We start from the raw sequence: 19,776 nt of genomic DNA, 5'->3' as shown, positions 1-19,776 counted from the left end.
GCGGAGCCGTACCATTTAGCCAATTCGGGGGTTCTTATACACAATTTCATAAATATCTGAAGCAAATATATATTTAGAGTGGTATTAACTATGTTATTACACTACATTTTCTTTGTTTTAAATTAAAGTTAGACTAATAATCCTATTGTTCACGCACTGAAGCGTTTCTAGCTGTTGCTATGGTGAGAAAACGACGCTACACAACCGGAACTACAACCAGCGCGCGTGTTTGTTTATTTGCAGGATTTATTAATCTTTAGTTTAAGTTTGAGCCTTTAGTTTTGTGTTTGAATGTTGTTAGTACACATATTACACGATATACCCGAGTTTAAATGGTGTTGGATATGAGTTTATATTTAACCTTACTCCAATATTAATAACGCATAATGGCGTTTTATGACGTTTACGCGCATCCCGCTTTAATAAGGTACAGGACTTGCGTTTGCACGCGAGCTACGCTGTTTGTCTGTGTGGTTTTATGCCTCACTTATATTTCACCTCTTCTGGTGGCTTACAGAAGTCAAGGTAAGTGTTATTTTATTTGCAAATGAGGATCGAATGTCAGACATGAGATTAAGCAAAGTGTGTTTTTGTTGCAGGTTTCTGGCTGAAGAGGAGCTCATATGAAGAGCAGCCCGTCGTTAAATTCCAGTATGACCTGATTTTGCTCGGTGTAACAGATACTGCAGGCAGTTATGTAGCATGGAGCACATTTCCCAACTTTAATCGACTGATTGGAGACAATTTACGCATCCCAGAAATCTCTGTAAGTACAAAACTCGTGAAGTCAACACCCAAATGTCCAAAAAGTGAAATCAGCATTTGAAAATATGAAGTTCTCCTGTCCTGTATCAAGTTATTCATCTTACTTTTGTTTATTTCCAGATTTCAAAGACATATCAAACCTGATCTTGACGCACACACCTTCTTTTCAATGACAAAATCTAGATTACCAGATTATCTATATTTCAGTGACACCCATCAAAACACCATTCAGTGTAACAATAGTTTATATACCAAACAATCTCGCCAGGCATATTTAGAACAGGAATTACAGGACATGTTAAAAGACTCTACTCCAAGATCACAGTGTGCTAATACTAATTACAGCATTAAAGGATTATTTCCATGTATTTAAACTTAATTGTACTTTTAGATCTTTGTACCCTGATCTACTCTAATCTTTCAATTCACTAGAGTCTAAGCGTTTGTCAGCAGCTAGTTTGTAATGATTTAACAGGTCATCAAATTTAGTCATCTAAAAGCAGACCGCTAATGTTTTGCTAAAACGGTTTAATTTTAATATTTTACCCTCATTTCCTTTCATAAATGTCCCTACTGAAACCCATTAAAACGTCAATGATTAATCAGTGTCTTGTGAGCAAAACACACACATATATCCTGTTAACAGGTGTTATTTTTGTTTTTCAAGGTTTAGAAATTGTAACTAACTATTTATTCATCAAATTTGCCACCATTTTGGCACCTCAGGTTTGACTTCGGAAGCAAATTCTCTCTCATTTTTCTCTTAAATATATAAAATTAAAGAAATATGTACTGTTGGGAGTGTTTGTGTGCATAGAAGAGATTTTTTTTGTGTGTAAATACTGAGAAATGTGTATGCATATAGTAAGTGATACTAAAATGTGTTTTAAAAAACACTTTTGAATATTTTCTCCTTTTCAACAACCCATTTTTATAAAATATAGACAGTCAAATTGCCAAAATATGTGCTTAAACTAAAATTATTTGTTATTTGGAAATAAATGTAACCTAAAATAATAAATAAAACAAACAAAATACTTGTATGTGAAATATATTATCATTTAAAATGTCAAACACAGTAACTTTGTCTTTAAAGGGGACCTTTCATTCATTTTCTTTTCAGCTTAGTCCCTTTTATCTGGGGTCACCACAGCGTAATGAACCACCAACTTATCCAGCATATGTTTTACGCAGTGGATGCCCTTCCAGCTGCAGCCCATCGTGTACGTGTCATCAAAGTGGAAAGACCCCGCCCACTAGTTACAATCTCTCCCTCATTAGCATAAAACGTTAGTCTTATTTTTGAATCTGCCACTATGCTGACACACAGGCATTTACAGCTACGCCCTCTTTTAAAAAGAGCACAACCTCATTTGCATTTAAAGCGACAACAAAATGCCACAATTAGGATCAAACCTAAAAGGGGCAGTTAACGAGTTACAAAATATTGATTTTGTGGTATTTAGAGCTGAAACTTCTCACACACACACACACACACACACACACACACACACTCTAGAGACATCAGAGACTTATTTTACATCTTGTAAAAAGGAGCATAATTAAAATGTAAACGTAGAAATTAAAAGACTGATTTGTTCATTATTCAGGCCCAGGAGGAGGACAAGAACCAGGATGGGAAGTCTGACGTCCTCCTGCTCCAGATCAGCGTCCCGCTCAAACCAGCAGAGCAGATGTTCAGCGTTCAGCTCCTCCTCACCTTCTCATACCAGCTGTTTGTGCGTATTCAGTCCAATTCATTTCCATCTCACCTTACAGTCAGCCCTGGAAGTAAAACCTACATTCGTTTTCTTCATAGGGATTTTTAACACTTGGTAAAAAAAAACAGGTTTACTCCTACTGTGAATTCCAAGGTGGTTAATAATAGTATATTGTGTGAACTTGAGTAAACAAATACTTAGGAGGAAATAGAGTGATTCAATTAGAGAGACGGCTCTATTAGAGGCACAAAATGTAAACAATGTCACTGAATTGAACCAAACTCGCACATTAAAGTTATTATTGCTGCTGAAAATGATGAGTTATTGTCATGTTTTGGCCTTTGCTATTCGCTCAGACGTCACAAAAGGCATTTAGAGTGCTATAGACTGCCAAAAGTTATAACGTCAAGCTGAAAAAATAACTGCAGAACAAAAGATGTTTGTGGCCACACTGAACCAGTATTTCCAGAGCAAGAGTCTTGGCAACATTCGTGCTCGTTCTTATAGTTTCTGCCCAAGCAAGTGAGATATTAGCCTATATTGTTAAATAATACCACACCTATTCAATTTAATTCATCAATATATATCAAATTAAGTCCTTCTCTGTATGATTAGAAGCTTTCACAAGGTTTTTATCGTGGTTTAGACTGCAGAAAATAGGAAGAACACAGATTCAGTGCAAATCCAGTAATACATTCATTCATTCATTTTCCTTTGGCTTAGTCCCTGTTTCAGAGGTCGCCACGGAATGAATCACCCACTATTTCAGAATATGTTTTACACTGTGGATGCCCTTCTAGCCACAACCCAGGATTGGAAAACACCCATTCACACAGTCTTTAGTTAAGACAATTTAGTTTATTCAATTCACCTATAGCGCATGCGTTTGGACTGTGGGGGAAACCGGAACACCTGCAGGAAACCAACACCAACACGGGGAGAATATGCAAACTCTGAAATGCCAACTTACCCAAGCCAAGGCTCGAACCATCGACCTTCTTGCTGTGAGGTGAAAGTGCTAACCACTGAGCTGCCGTCAGTTATACATCAACCATGCAATTTCTGATGTTAACATCCAAGTATCGCCAATATGGTTGCTCATATGGGTAACTGACCAAATCATGACGTAAGAACGAACACTATAATGTTTGAGTAGCCAAGTAAACGGTGAAAGATGAAATTAGTGTGTGTGCAAAAGTAAGTGAACCCCCAGTTGCATTGCTGAAGACAAGTGGGAAACCTTTATGCATGTTTTGTTTTGAATCAGTGGTTTGAAGCGTGTAGGGTCACTTGATTTAAGTAAACAGGTTTTTGTTTCATCATTACTGTGCTGAGGTGAAAATACAATCAAGAAATGTTTTTTTTTTCTGGGGTTCAAAGTTGGTAATGCTTTGATTCTCCTCATGCTGGTTTTGGTTTTATGACTTATAATACTTCAACAAAATGTCCTTATGTTAAAACAAATTTCCATAACTAGCGCTGCGTACCTGGAGGGCAAAACAAGCATTTCCTCCACTGAGTGTCATTCATATTTTCCATATTTATACTAAGCGTTACTAATGTAATAAGCCAATGATATTAAAGCAATTTCACCACACACCTCATAGATAACTTGCATACTATATAGACAACCAAATATTTGAACACACCAAGCTAAATAGTTATATTTTCCCATCGAAAACCATTTCAAATGGATCAAATTATAGATCACAAATGCCCATAACTTACTTTGTTCAGATGTATTTGTATTTTTTTATTATTATCTTTTTTATTATTATTAAAGTTACTAAAAGCTATTTATTACAGTTTATTAGTTCACTATAAAGTCTATTTTAAATACTACACTACCTTACAAAGGTCTTATTGTCGATCCCAGAGCAGCAAATAATAACTCACTTCTAATTGGTCATTTGGAAAAGTGGCAGAAGGTCGATTTTTATTTTTATTTTATTTATTTATTTATTTATTTTATTTTTATTTTTTATTTTTTTCTTCCATGAATCATCTGTTGAACTCCATCCCAATCATTACAAATACTGCAGAAGACCTACTGGAAACAGCATGGACCCAAGATTCTCATAGATATCAGTCAAGTTTGGTGAAGGAAAAATCATGGTTTGGGGTTACATTCAGTATGGGAGCATGCGAGAGATCTGCAGAGTAGACAGCAACATCAACAGCCTGAGGAGGTATCAAGACATTTGTGCTGCCTATTACATTACAAACCACAGGAGAGGGCAAAAACTTCAGCAGGATAGCGCTCCTTCTCATACTTCAGCTTCCACATCAAAGTTCCTGAAAGCAAAGAAGGTCAAGGTGCTTCAGGATTGGCCAGCCCAGTCACCAGAAATGAACATTATTGAGCACATCTGGGGTAAGATGGAGGAGGCGTTGAAGATGAATCCAAAGACTCTTGATGAACTCTGGGAGTCCTGCAAGAATGCTTTCTTTGCCATTCCAGATGACTTTATTAGTCAGTGATTTAAGTCATTGCAGAGATGTATGGATGCAGTCCTCCAAGCTCATGATGGAGTCAGACACAATATTCATTCTGTTTCCACTGCAGCATGACTTTATATTCTATACTGGACATTATTTCTGTTCAGTGACTTTTGTTTAAGAAAAGTCAGACCTTACTGTCCTAATGAAATCATCAATAATCAAGGCATGATCGTCTTTTATTGTGGTAAAATAAGCGTAATCTGGAGGACTTTGCCTTTCATATAAGCCACTTCTGACACCAAATAATCAACTTGAAGTCAAGTTATTATTTGTTGTTCCTAAAACTTAGACAAGACTTTTGTTAGGTAGAGTATATGCTAACGTCATTGACATTAATTACAATATCAGTTTTGTAATAACCCCCAGGTATTTTCCACTGAGTATTTCAACAAGTGTCCAGTCAAAGGTCAAATATTTGTGGTTGGAAACAATCAGAAAATTGACAGGTCTTGCGTAATGTGCTTCAGAGGGTGTTTTGTCCTCCAGGTCACCTGTCTGAAAACAATAGTGTCATTATACAGCTCAGGTCTGTTCAGTTAAGGTCAATTAAGTTCATCAGTTCAGAGATGTTGTGTTTAGACGTGTATCATCATGTCATTATTTGGCTCATTGTTGATTCAGATCAGTTTTAAAGATCAGTTGATCTCCTTATTTTCTTTAGCTATATAGCAGCTACACAAAAAACAATCGCGTTATTAACAAATATAATTTCAGTTCAAATTTTGGTTCTTTTGGTGTCGAATTTAAAATATTACCAAATGTTAGACATCTTTAAAACCCCAGCTAAGCAACCCCAGTGTATCCGCTGACCAAATATTTATCTGCTATTACAGGATGACTCCACTTTGTAATTAAAACAGGCTAAGAGTTTAACAATTGAGTTTTACTATTTTTGAATTTATTCAGCCAGTCTAAGGGTCTGGTGGAATCACTTTAGCTTAGCTTAGCATAGATCATTGAATCCGATTAGACCATTAGCATCTCATTCAAAAATGTATAAAAAGAGTTTCGATATTCTCCCCGTTTAACAATCGACTCTTCAGTAGTTACATCATGTACTAAGACTGATAGAAAATGAAAAAGGCCAATTTTGTATTTTCAGTCAGTCTTAGTACATGATCTAAAACTACAGATCTGAAACTCTTTGGTCATTTTTGAGAGAAATGCTAATGGTCGAATCTGATTGAATGATCTATGCTAAGCTAATAGTGCTCCTGCAAGACACTGAGATCAGCTGAATGGATTCAAAAATGGTAAAGCTCACCCGTTTAACTCTAAAATGAGCTTAGTAAAAGCTATGTTTGTATTTTCAAGACCCTATCCTTTTATTTGGTTAATATCTGTATTTCTACATCTCAAACCGCTCAGTTCAACACTTGATTACTAGTCAATGAACAAACATATTACACTTCTTACAGAAAAACAAGAGAATGATGTGAATCACAGCAAAGGTTTTAACAATTCCCGAACTCTTGGTTAAAAGAGATGCCTCTGAATGTTTGGTAATACCTGGTGAAATGAAAATGGGTCTCGGCAGAATACTGAAACTACATTTAATGCATTACCTGACGGAAACAGGCTCAGTATTCGTGTGCTTACAGTCATGTGAAAAAGTTAGAACACCCTATTGAATTTAATTGATATCCATATTGGGACATAATAAACAATATTATCCTTGTCTGGCTTTAAAATTTGGAAGACAGATCCTCAACAGATCATGGCATCTCAATCTATTAGTATTTATTGAACAAAAATAAAGCTGTGAGGACAGACGACAGTCTATGATTCAGGTGCCTGCAGATCCACTTTCAGCAGTAATAACTTAAAGGAATAGTTCACCCAAAATGAACATTTTCTCACTATTATTCATCCGCAAACCACAGAGTTTCCTCATTCTGCTAAACACAAAAGATGATATTTTGAAGAACGCTGAAAAACCTGTAACCCTTGGCTTACACAGTAGGAAAAAAGTAGTATGAAGTCATTACCTACCATTGGCTATATCAACAGAACACAGAAACTCAAACAGGTTTGGTGAGTAAATGATGGCAGAATTTTCTTTTTTGGGTGAACTATCCCTTTTAATTGATCATTTTCGGTTTCTCAATCTCTCAGATCATTGTGGAGGAGATCATTTTACAGCATTTAAGGATGAGCTTTAGACTGTTTTGTTTGCTGTTGTAGATTTGCTGCTGTTTGCGATAATTTTAAGACTCTGCTTTAGCTGCAGGATGAGTGTGTTCACACACACTTGAAGCTCCAGACTAACATGGTGATTAAACGTCTGCTGATCACCAGTTCTGATGATCGAGATCTATTTTAGTTTTATTTATTAAATTAGCCATTAATTGTAATGTAATGTGTATTTATACAGCGCATTTCTCATGTATGCCCATACACCCAAAGCGCTTCACAATCAAAAGAGGTGTCTCTCCTCACCACCACCAGTGTGCAGCATCCACTTGGATGATGTGACGGCAGCCACCGGACAACGGCGCCAGTGCGCTCACCACACACCAGCTGTAGGTGTAGTGGAGAGATGATGTTGGGGCCAATTCAGTGGATGGGGATGATTAGGAGGTCATGATCTGTAAGGGCCAATGGAGGGTATTTTGCCAGGACACCGATGTTACACCCCTGCTCTTTTACAAAAAGTCCCATGGGATTTTTAACGACCACAGAGAGTCAGGACCACGGTTTAACGTCTCATCCGAAAGACAGTGCTCCCTGGCAGTATAGTGTCTCCTTTACTTTTACTGGGGCATTACGACTCTCACAGACCGCAGGTTGAGTGCCCCCTGCTGGCCTCACTAACACCATTTCCAATTGTATTTTGTTAACGTCTACCCCAACCCTACTGCCCACAGTAATGTAAAACACTAATTATAATAACAATTATTTATATTATTAATTCATTTATCCAGTAAATTATATTTTAATAACATCTACCTAAATCTATTCATCACAGTAACGTAAAAAAAAAAAACAGTGATTATTGTTATACAGTAATTGGGTTGTTGTAGTTATATAAATAATTCTCCTGGGTTTAAGGAGACCTATTATGCCCCTTTTTTAAAGTGTGTGTGTGTGTGTGTGTGACGTTTCAGCTCAAAATATCCCACAAATAATGTTTTATAACACTTTAAACTGACCCTTTTAGGCCTTGATCCTTATTGTGGCGTTTTGGTGACTGTCGCTTTAAATGCAAATGAGATTGTGCTCTTTTTAAAAGTGGGCGGAGCTACAAATGCCTGTGTGTCAGCATAGTGGCAGATTCAAAATCAAGACTAACGTCCTATACTAATGAGGGAGAGATGGTCACTAGTGGGCGGGGCTTTCTTCCTCTGATGACACGTACAAAGGGAGAATGTCAGTCAAAGTGTTCCTGCAGACTGTTTTAATCAAGTGTGATTATAAAAGATGGAGTTAATACATTTTTACCATTAGATGCTGGTTTTATTGACACACTGACGCCACACAATTGTGTTTTATTAAAGCCTTATAAAAGTAATTTTTGCATAATAGCTCCACTTTACCTTCATCTGAGGGTGTATTTCCACGATTGTAAGACCCCCCCAATGATTAGATAACTTGGATGAATCCTGATATGGAAAGTATTTAAATTTTAACAGGGTGTCCTGACTTTTCCCCCACATTTTTCTGTGTGTATTTCCCAGCGAATGTCGACTGTGGTGATGCAGACGCTGGCCTTCATACAGCACTCGTCTCCTGTCCCCGGCTCTCAGCTCTTCATCTGCGGAGACCTGAAGCTGAACCAGCGAACTCCTCTTCCTCACAGAGGTTTACACAGTACCTACAACGTGAGTGCATCTGAATCATCTCAAGCATTGCGCTGTTGCTTTTAAAGCTCGGCGGCGGATGACATACTTTTCAAATACAAATGAATCTGGAGAATCAACCGTGGCAGGAAATGATACTTTGATACTGAACTGGTTTGACCCGCACTGCCAGAGTAATGCTAAATGTATGTCAACTGGAAAACTATCATTAAAATTAGTGATGAAAATCATCAGGAAGGCATTTGCAAGGTGACTGTGTTTATGTAAAGTCATTTTTATTTTTAATTTTGTTTCCTCTTTCATTTCTAGGTGTCAATGATTGATGGATCCAGTCCATTTGCGAGTACATACGACCTGGCCAACATCATAAGACTCTATCAGCAGAGGAACTGTAAGATTACATACAAATTCAAGTTTTATTTATTGCTCTTAGGCATGAAAGTGCAATAGTCAAACTTTAGAGGTTGTAATATTGAATGCAGACCTGATGTTGCTTTATGAAAACACGCAGATTGTCCCAGTTTAATAAGTGAAAGCACTTCAGCTCAATAGAGATTCCTGTCAAGCAAATGCCGTAACATTTCATATTTCATGCACTGTGTGTTCATGTCATTTTTATAATATCCTTGTGTGTTATAAACTTTATATTGAATTATATATATGACGTATATTGGCGCTTTACCAAGAATAGCTAAGTATTATGGAATCACTTGTCACAAATTCATACAGTTTAATTATCGACAAAGACTATAAAATACACAAGACTTGTCACTTGTATACTTTTGAATGTGTAACAGTCAAAATGGGGAATGAAGCCCCACCTACTAGTACCGGAGCCAATCAGCAATCCCCATTCACCTTATTCTCTGTGTACGAGTGGGCGCAGCCATTTGAATAATTTTAGCTCGAAACTTCCGGTCTCATTCACTTCCATTCATTTTTAAACGTTAAAAACAGCTCGTTTTGCTGCTTGGTGTTGCAAACTGATATTTTATTATTATATTATTTTACTTTGTCTGTATTCAAATGCAAAGACTTGTTTGTAGAGTAAGTAGTTTTTTGCTGTTTATTATTCCTAGTCATTTCTCCCATAGGCAGCTGAGTCGGAAGTTCTAAAACAATCGCAAAAACGCGCGCACTTCCACATTGAAGAATAAGGTCAATAGACTGACATTTCTCTGGGGGGAAAGCTCGGACCAGACATGAGCTTTTATAACAAGTTTGGTGGTCAACAAATGCACTGGAATTTCAGCGAATACTTGCTTCACTGACATAATAAATATATCCTCATAAAGCTTAACATGTCTACTTTTAAATGAACCAAGTGCACTTGAAAACAAAAGTTGTTTGTTTTTGTAATCTGTATGAAACTAACGCGACGCACAGTCCTGTCAAACGCACATCACATGACAGCATCTACTCAAACGCCCACAAACTTGTAAACAAAGAGTCACTGTCATTTCTGAAGGAGATTAGCCATCAAGACCAAGTTGTGGATTACTTCAGAAGAGCAGCGTGATCTGACGATCATTATCCAGAGGATGGTAATATGTAGAACGGCCATAAACGAGGATGGTGTCGTGATCTCACTTTTTAAAACTGATCCTTTTAGGCTTTGATTCTAATTGTGCCATTTTGGTGACTGTTGCTTTAAATTCAAATTCAGAGGGCGGAGCTACAAATGCCTGTGTGCCAGCATAGTGGCAGATTCAAAAACAGGACTCAGGCCCCATTTATACTAATACATTTTGGATTTAAAACAGCATTTTAGAATGAAAACGATCAGCGTCCACATTGGCGTTTCACCCAGCGTTTCTGAACAACTCTCCGTCCACACTATACTACTGAAAACGCACATCACGTGACCACACACACTCTGGCATGCACCCAGATAAGAGCTGTGCACATCGGACTGTTCATCAAGGATCTACCGCTGGATCTAATCTCACTATATTTTTTAAACGTGATATTTAATTCATCTTGTCGTCTAAATCTGACAACATATTCCCCGACTTTGGTCTTTTGAATCTATTACTTATTCTCAGGTAACGTGTTATGTTCTGATTCTGCACATTTGACTAATTGCCTCTATTCCCTGTATTGTATAAACTTATTGTTCGTTATACTTTCATAATGGCCATTATTGATTATTAAAACTGATATTCAGCAAAAGAGAGGGTTTGTTTCTATTTTCAATGAACATTAAAGTCTGAACTTACAAGGAGAGGATGCAAGACTGAACTGTGTGTAGGCTACTTAATATTGAGGAAAAACCTCCATTTAGAGGCGAACGTCTGCAGCCCTGCCTCCATTTTAAGATGTCTCCATTTTCCCCCATCCACACGGAGCAGCAGTGTTTTAAAATAATAACGCCCTCTTCTCTTCAGCATTGTCAAAAAGCTCAGTTTTCGGCTCTTGAAAACCCTGGCGTAGTGTCGACGGATGGCGTAACCGTAGCAAAACTTGTGCGTTTTAAAACTAAAACGTATCAGTGTAAAGTCTTATGCTAATGAGGGAGAGATGGTCACTAGTGGGTGGGGCTTTCCCCCTCTGATGACGCGTATAAAGGGAGAATGTCAATCAAATTGTTTCTGCAGTCGGCGCCATTGGTGTAGTGATTTGTTCGTCGACACATGAACTCTGGTGCTCACGGTGACCCGAGTTCGATTCCCGCCTCGTGATCCTATGCCGATCCTTACCCTTTCTTTGCTCCCCACACTTTCATGTCAAAACTCTATTGTCCTATCAATTAAAAGGTGAAAACCCTGAAAAAAATTTTTTCTGCAGACTTTTTATCAAGTGTGATTATAAAAAATTTAATTAATAATTTTTTACCATTAGAACATGGTTATATTCACACACTGTTGCAACACAACTGTGTTTAAACTGTGATTTGTGCATAAAAGTGCAGTTATTTAGTCAAACTGAAACATGACCGCTCACTTGGGGGCGGAGCCTGTTTTTATGTACAGTTTAAAATACAAACGGAAGCATTAGCATTAGCCGTTATGCCTTTTTAGCTAATGACTGTCACAAACTGAGCAAAACTATCTGTGCATTAAACAATTTTATTGCACACCTTCCAGCCAATCGGCATCAAGCATTTCAACAGACCATGGAATAATTGCTTATGAGACATGTTTTTTTTTTAAAGTTCGTTAGTCGTTTAGATTAGATCAGGGATTTTATGGAGATAGCTTTATTATTAGCTGTGCAGTGCAATTATTTATGCTGAGATAACTTTTTCTTATGCAGAACAAACTGTTCTCTGGGAGCTTGTGCATCTGATAGACATGCATGTTGCATGTTTATGATGGATATACAGGGATGCAAACTTTTCCATGATAGTTCCACATTTTTCCATCACTCTCTGTTCATGTTTCCCTCTCAGTGACGACGCATCTCTCCGGGGTCATTCCCGTGTGGACGGCGGGCAGAGCCGCAAACGCTCCTTTCCAGATCAGCGCACAGATCAACTATCCAGAAGAGACGATTTCATATCCTTTACAAGCTCACTGTGCGCCATTTATGAACATTTCATTCAGAATATTTAGAGCCGCATACCTTTCATTCTGTTATATTAAATATATTATATTAAATTATATTAAAAATAGATGCCTTGTTCATCCTAAGAGCAATGAAAATATAGTATTCGGAAAATTAAAGCCAGATTGGACGGTTTTGAATGTGATTGTGAGGGTAAAAATGGGCCGTTTTGACACTAAACTTTTATATGCAGTTTATTCAACACAACATAACGGTGTGCTCCTATTCCATTCAGTTAGTAGTGACCAGTGCATAGTGCAAACCGTGTAAGCCCACCCACAAGAGGAGATTTGCATCAAAATCTGACTGAAGCAGCACCTAATTATGTTCAAACTAATTTTAAACGCCAAGTAGGGTGAATTTATACCTCATTTCGAAGGTAAAACATACTCTAATGCAGTGTTTCTCAACCCTGTTCCTGAAGGCACACCAACAGTACACATTTTCAACCTCTCCCTAATCAAACACACCTGAATCAACTCATCATAACACCAGAAGAGACTCCAACACCTGAAGTTATGGGTCAGAAAAGGGAGACATCCAAAATATGTACTGTTGGTGTGCCTCCAGGAACAGGGTTGAGAAACACTGCTCTAAAGGGTAGTGTAATCTACACAAAGTGTGTGGGAGATATGTTTCGATGTGATCTGGTTATGTTGGGGGTTTTGTGACTGCTGGTGGTGGTTGCTGTATGGTTAAAATTATGACAGTTAAAGTAACTAGGTTAATTTCTATTTAAATAATTAAAATAAAAAAATATTGATCTAATATTTTGGACGTTTTGATGGGTTTTGGACAGCTTTTGGGCTGGAAAAAGTCAGCTATATCTGGCAACACTGTCTGCCGGTCTCTCTGTCTGGCGGGAGCACTTTTACCTTAGCTTAGCTTAGGATAGTTCATTGAATCGGATAGCATTTGACTCAATTTCAAAAAAAGCGATAATTTTCCTACTTAAAGCTGGACTCTTCTGTAGTTACGTTGTGTACTAAGACTGATTGAAAATTAAAGACGTCAGCAATGTACGTCAGCAATGTTCCTTGGTTTTTACGTCAGAAAGAGAGTATGATTCCTTGCCATATCGACCTAGTAAACAGCTTTTCATAACTTCTCACTTTTCATAGGTTTTCCACGATGTAACTACAACTTTATCTTTCTTTATTTCTCTAGCGCGTTTACATTGTAGATTCAAAAGCAGTTCAATTCAATTCAATTCACCTTTATTTGTATAGCGCTTATACAATGTAGATTGTGTCAAAGCAGCTTCACATAAAAGGTCACAGTAAATAGGAACAGTGTAGTTCAGCTTAACATAGAAGTTGTAGTAAATTGAAACTGTGTCAGTCCAGTTGAATATCAGTTTAGTTCAGTGTAGTTTATTAAGGTTATTAAAGGGCCCATAGTTTACCTCTTTTTTATGATTTAATATTAATATTATGGTTCTTCTGAGTGTGCCAGTTTAGGTTCAGTTTAAAACACAATTCAGATTTTTTTATTATAATGTGTTAAAAGTGTCATGTTGGGGGCGTGTCCACAGTTCGCTGATTTATGGGTGTGTTGCTTCACATGTAGATTAGTTGCGGCTTCCCGCCAACGTAACAAGGGGGCGGGGCCATGAGCTCACCCGCTCTGTGTTTGCAAAAGAGTCTGACAGGCAGACGGAGAAGGAGAGAGAGGATCAGCATTCAGTCGTACATGTACGACTCGGACACAGACCAAGCAGAGAGTACAAAATCATTTGTGTCTTTGTACAGTTTTACAGCCAACTGTGTGCTAGTTTCAAGTGCTGAGCTTGTACACAGAAACTAATAACCACACACACTGAATTAACTTTGACTGAGGCACCGGATGCGCCGCTCGAAGCCGCGACACGGCACACCAGACACTCTCTGTGGCGCGGCAGAAACATGAAGTGTCCCGAATCGTCGCGCCACGCATTTTTGAATTCTAAACATAGGTTTCTGCAGCGCTCCACAGCGCCCAGCCGTCGACTTGAGTGTACCCTGATAGAAACCAATGTTTAGAACTCTAAAACGCATGCTAGTTAAAATCACAGGGAGCTTCTGGGATCGCGAGAAATGCAAACGGCTGAAGTATAAGGTAGACTCAATGAGAAGTACACATGTTTGCAAACCTACCTAAAGATACAACCAATAATTCCGATTAGAGCGATAATGTGGAGAATATTGATCTTGTGTTGAGCCCAATGAGCCTTGCATCTAAAAATAGAGCTAGCGTGTTCCTTAGTGATATCGCTTCGACTCAGGCTGAAAATGGCGGACGTGAATCAACAAACTGAGGATATGATGACGCGCCTGTCAATCAATATTGGTGGGCGGGGGGACCGCTCTCCTAAGTCAAGTAGCGGTCGGTTTGAAAACAGCTCCAATTGGTCCACCGTTTTTTATGTTGTTAAATTTAAAAAAAAGCACTGGGTGTGTTTATATCACCCCAATATGACGGTCTATACACCATACATGCACATATGTCTGTCCAAACAGCCTGAAAAGTAGATGTTTTACCATAGGTGCCCTTTAAGGTTGATTCGAAATAGGCAAGCATTAAATAGGAAATATTTGCAATTTTCTAAATTTAATTATACAAATCTTTGTATAATTTTTAAACAAGATGCTAATGGTCTAATGTGATTTGATGATCTATGCTAAGCTAAGCTAAAAGTGCTTCCAGAGATCTGCTGAATAGATTAACAAATGGTAAAACTCAACTGTTTACCTCTAGGTGAGTTGTAAAATTAGCCTGTTTCTAAAGAAATGTGGAGCATTTCTTTAAAAGAAACTGAAAGAGAATAGCTGAGGTCACACATGAGTGACACAGGAACACGATTTTTGGATGAATGATAAAAATGTTTAGAATACTCCATATAAATAAAACAGCTGGATGAAAATGCCATAATGGGATTAAATAATATTCATTTATCCCTTGTCCTTTGGTTTATCCCTTTATTTATCAAGGATCACCACAGCGGAATGAACCGCCAACTTATCCAGCATATGTTTTTCACAGCGGATTCCCTCAGAGCCACAACCCAGTACTGGGAAACACCCATACACACTCATTCACACATAAACTCATACATTATAGCCAATTTAGTTTATTTAATTCTCCTATAGCGCATGTGTTTGGACTGGGGGAAACCGGAGCACCCGAAGAAAACCCACGCCAACACAGGGAGAACATGCAAACTCCACATTGAAATGCTAGCTGGGACTCAAACCAGCAACCTTCTTGCTGTGAGTTGGCAGTGCTAACCACTGAGCCACCGTGTCACCCGGAATAAATATTAAAATGCACAAAGTAAACCATGGTAAATCTGATATGATTTAAACACACTTATCTCCAAAATTTCTTATTGTACAACAAAAACATCATGTAGGTTTGCCTCAGCTGATCATGTGATCAGATAACTGGATTAACTAGCAGCTCAACCTTAATCACGGCATCTCAAAGGCTGATTTAATCATTCTGAAATGCCGTTGTCATCAAAATTATTCAGTTAAAAATGACTTCCAGAGCAGACATCAGGTATCCAAACACAAGATCGCATGACAGCGTTTATTATCGTGTGTCGTCGTGAGGCACAACTCGTTTATTTTGGGTGAAACAATGACAATATTACTTTATAAAGCAATGAAAATATGCAATGTACATACAGTGATAAAAATAGTGTTATGAATCATGAATATGCGTATTAATGGAAAGATTTACCCTAAAATGATGTCATTTCCTTCTGTTGAGCACAAAAGAAGTAATGTGAAGAATGTTGAGCTGTAACGAACATGAAAGAAAACGTCATTCTATTTTGGAATGTCATGAGGGCGAGGAAACGATGACAAAATCAACATTTCAGGGTGAAAGATAAGACGTCTAATTTTGGTGTCTATATCAAATAAAATTTGCACAGAGGTGTTTTTATATATAGAGAACACGTATCATATCAAGTCTCAAATGTTTTCAGTCAATATTAGTGAAATAATGTGCCATTGAGGGAGATTTATGTAAATATAAAGCAACATACTTATTTCAGTGCATCAAACAATAAGTAAACGTTTATTTATTCATTCGTCTTTCTTTGGTTTAGTCCCTTTATTCATCTGGGGTCGCCACAGTGGAATGAACCGCCAACTTATCCGGTACATGTTTTACACAGCGGATGCCCTTCCGGCTGCAACCCAGTACTGGGAAACACTTACACTCTCACATTCACATTCACACACTACGGCTTACTTAATTCACCTAAAGCGCATGTGTTTGGACTGTTGGGGAAACCGGAGCACCCGGAGGAAACCCGCACTAACACGGCCGTCGTGTCGCCCTTAATTTTTATTTGCTGTAAAATGACACTGTATTGTGTTGACACTTGATATGAGGCAGCATGGTGGCAGTAGGTAGCACAATCGCCTCACAGTAAGACGGTCGCTGGTTCCAGCCCCAGTCGGGTCAGTTCTCCCCGTGTTTGCGTTGGTTTCCTCGGGTGCTCCGGTTTCCCTCACCATGTCCAAAAACATGTGGTATAGGTGAATTGGGTAAGCTAAAATTGTCCATAGTGTTTGAGTATGAATGAGTGTGTATGGATGTTTCCCAGTGATGGGTTGCAGCTGGAAGGGCATCCGCTGTGTAAAACATATGCTGGATAAGTTGGCGGTTCATTCCGCTGTGGCGACCCCGGAATAATAAAGGAACTAAGCTGAAAAGGAATGAATGAATACTTGATATTCATATTTGTATCGTATCATTCTCAGTTACTAAAATCAACCATCTGGTCTACGACAAAATCCTGATACCAACAATACGCTTTCATAAAACTACACACTGATCTGAAACACATGACAGGAAATTGTAGCAGTATTCTTTTCTTTTTTACAATTTCTCCCACTCACGAGCACATGAAGTGATTTTCAGCTGTGAAAGTCACTTCCTGAATTCTCTGCATTCCTCGATTGTCCATTCATGTTTCATTTCATCAGCCGAGATTCAATTTCCTTGACCGTCTTTTTCTACTTATCGGCCGGGCTTCTGGGAAACCATAAAGTTCGCCTGGATCCAGTATGTCAGCGTCCTGCTCATCTTTCTGTGGGTTTTCCAGCACATTCAGACGTTCATCTTTCAAAACCAGGTTTTACCCACCATCACCATACCACCGTTTAAACAGCACAGATCCTGAGACCCCCGGTTTTTCCTGTGTGTGTGTGTTTTCTTTCATTAATTTATATATAATGTAGAATTATCAGAGTTGTTTCTATTTATAGTTCAGTTTTCAGTACATTGGTATGAAATTCCCAACAGCATGCATGTGTAATCTCCAGTTTTTCTGGTTTCAGGATGTTTCGAGTTCAACCACTTATTGTGCAAGATAATGTTTGCTGTGTGACATTAGTGGGAAAGTGTAGAGATGTATAAAACTGTCATAGTCAACATCTTATTTTAATATTAATTAGTTTTTTATGATTGCATAAAAATGACTTTAAAGACTTTAAAAGAAATAAATACTTTAAAGAAATAAAATGACTTTATTTTTATTTATTTATATATTTTTGGAAACGATATGCTCATGTGTTGGCGTTGGTTTCCTCCAGGTGCTCCGGTTTCCCCCACAAGTCCAAACACATGCGGTACAGGTGAATTGGGTAAGCTAAATTGTCCGTAGTGTATGAGTGTGTGTGAATGCGAGTGTGTATGGGTGGTTCCTAGTACTGGGTTGCAGCTGGAAGAGCATCCACTGCGTAAAACATATGCTGAATAAGTTGGCGGTTCATTCCGCTGTGGTGACCCCTGATGAATAAAGGGACTAAGCCGAAGGAAAATGAATTAATGAATGTTGTCATTTATGGAGCACCAGGAGCGGCGCTTAAAATTAAAATGTAGAATAAAATGATCAGTTTATTAATTAAAGCAGAGATGCCCTAACTAGGGCCCGCGGGTCAAAGTTGGCCCGTGGTAAACTTTGATTTACTGCAACCCGACAATGCAGACTTCGGTGAGCAAATCAGGTCAAAGGCAAATTCTGCTTATCCAGTGTATTCAGCATTGAACTCCATTGTGTGATAAATGTGATTGTTTGTTTTTTATTGCTATAAGTTGTCATTTTAAAAGTTATTTGCATTAGATAATACAGTTTAAAGTAATGTTTTCTATTTATTTGGAAATATTATGAAATAAATTAGGAAATTACCCATGGCAACTTTAATGTAAAATAGTTTAGTATATTTACCTTTGGGCCACAGCTCTCAATGATATTTGGTTATTGGCCCTCCATACGATAAAAGTTTTGGCACCGCTGAATTAAAGCTTAAAGTTTTATATAAATAAATCACATTTAAATGTTGCTATTTAATTAGTGTTTTAAATGTAAACAAAGCAATAAAACAGTGCATTTAAAAATCGCTTTTAAATGTATAAATAAATAAATGCTTAATTAATTTAGTTTTAAAAACATAGATAGTAAATCCCCTTTAATGAGACAAATTAATACATATAAATGTATTTAGTTTGTGTTTAAAATGTCATTTAATAAACCAATTAAACTATACATTAAAATAATATAATAATTAATAAGAACATATAATAATATATAAAATAATAATATATATATAAGTAATATATCAATTTAAAACTATTTATTAATTATTATTAAGTAAAATAGTTTACTTAGTTTCAATGCTCATTAATCAAATGATAAAAAGCAGTTGGTGCCAGTGGTGTAGTGGTTAGTGCGTCGACACATGCACTCCGGTGCTCAGGGCGACTCGAGTTCAATTCCCGCCTTGCGATCCTATGCTGACCCTTCCCCTCTCTCTGCTCCCCATGCTTTCCTGTCAATACTCTCTACTGTCTTTTCCAATAAAGGTGAACCCCCCTTAATTTATTTTATTAATAATAATAAAAAGCATATAATCAAAACAAATTATTATTTACTATTGTACTTTTTATTGTTTGATTAATCAACGTTTTAATTAAATTTAAATTCATTTTTTTATTTACACATTTTAAGATGATTTATTTTTAAAACAATGATGTTTGAATTATTAAACTAAATAAATTAATTTTTAAGTATCACTCCTGGTCCTCCATATATAAATAATTATATCAATTTAAAATACCCTGATTAATCAGATAATAAAAAGTATATTAACAAAATAAAATGCATATTTTAAATTCATTCATTCATTTTTTTTTGGTTTCAGTCCCTTTAATAATCTGAGGTCACCACAGGGGAATGAACCGCCAACTTATCCAACACATGTTTTACATAGCGGATGCCCTTCCAGCTACAACCCAACACTGGGAAACACCCATAGACTCATACAATACGTACAATTTAGCTTATCCAATTCACCTATAGCGCATGTGTTTGGACTGTAGGGGAAACCGGTGCACCCGGAGGAAACCCAAGCCAACACGGGGAGAACATGCAAACTCCACACAGA

The 19,776-nt window shown here is 37.5% G+C and overlaps 1 protein-coding gene across 1 annotated transcript; it reads left to right on the top strand.

Moving 5' to 3' along the window:
* The first annotated feature begins 12 nt into the window (after positions 1-12).
* tmem231 (transmembrane protein 231) lies at positions 13-17,843 on the top strand. The gene is made up of 7 exons (XM_056452404.1): positions 13-525; positions 600-766; positions 2,376-2,504; positions 8,666-8,809; positions 9,098-9,179; positions 12,180-12,285; positions 17,351-17,843. The coding sequence occupies exons 1-7, from the start codon at positions 387-389 to the stop codon at positions 17,511-17,513; spliced, it is 930 nt and encodes a 309-aa protein (XP_056308379.1). The 5' UTR covers positions 13-386; the 3' UTR covers positions 17,514-17,843.
* The last annotated feature ends 1,933 nt before the right edge of the window (positions 17,844-19,776 follow it).

Source organism: Danio aesculapii, chromosome 25 (genome assembly GCF_903798145.1).
Source record: "Danio aesculapii chromosome 25, fDanAes4.1, whole genome shotgun sequence".
Lineage (NCBI taxonomy): Eukaryota > Metazoa > Chordata > Actinopteri > Cypriniformes > Danionidae > Danio > Danio aesculapii.
This window is presented reverse-complemented; position numbering and strand designations above follow the sequence as displayed.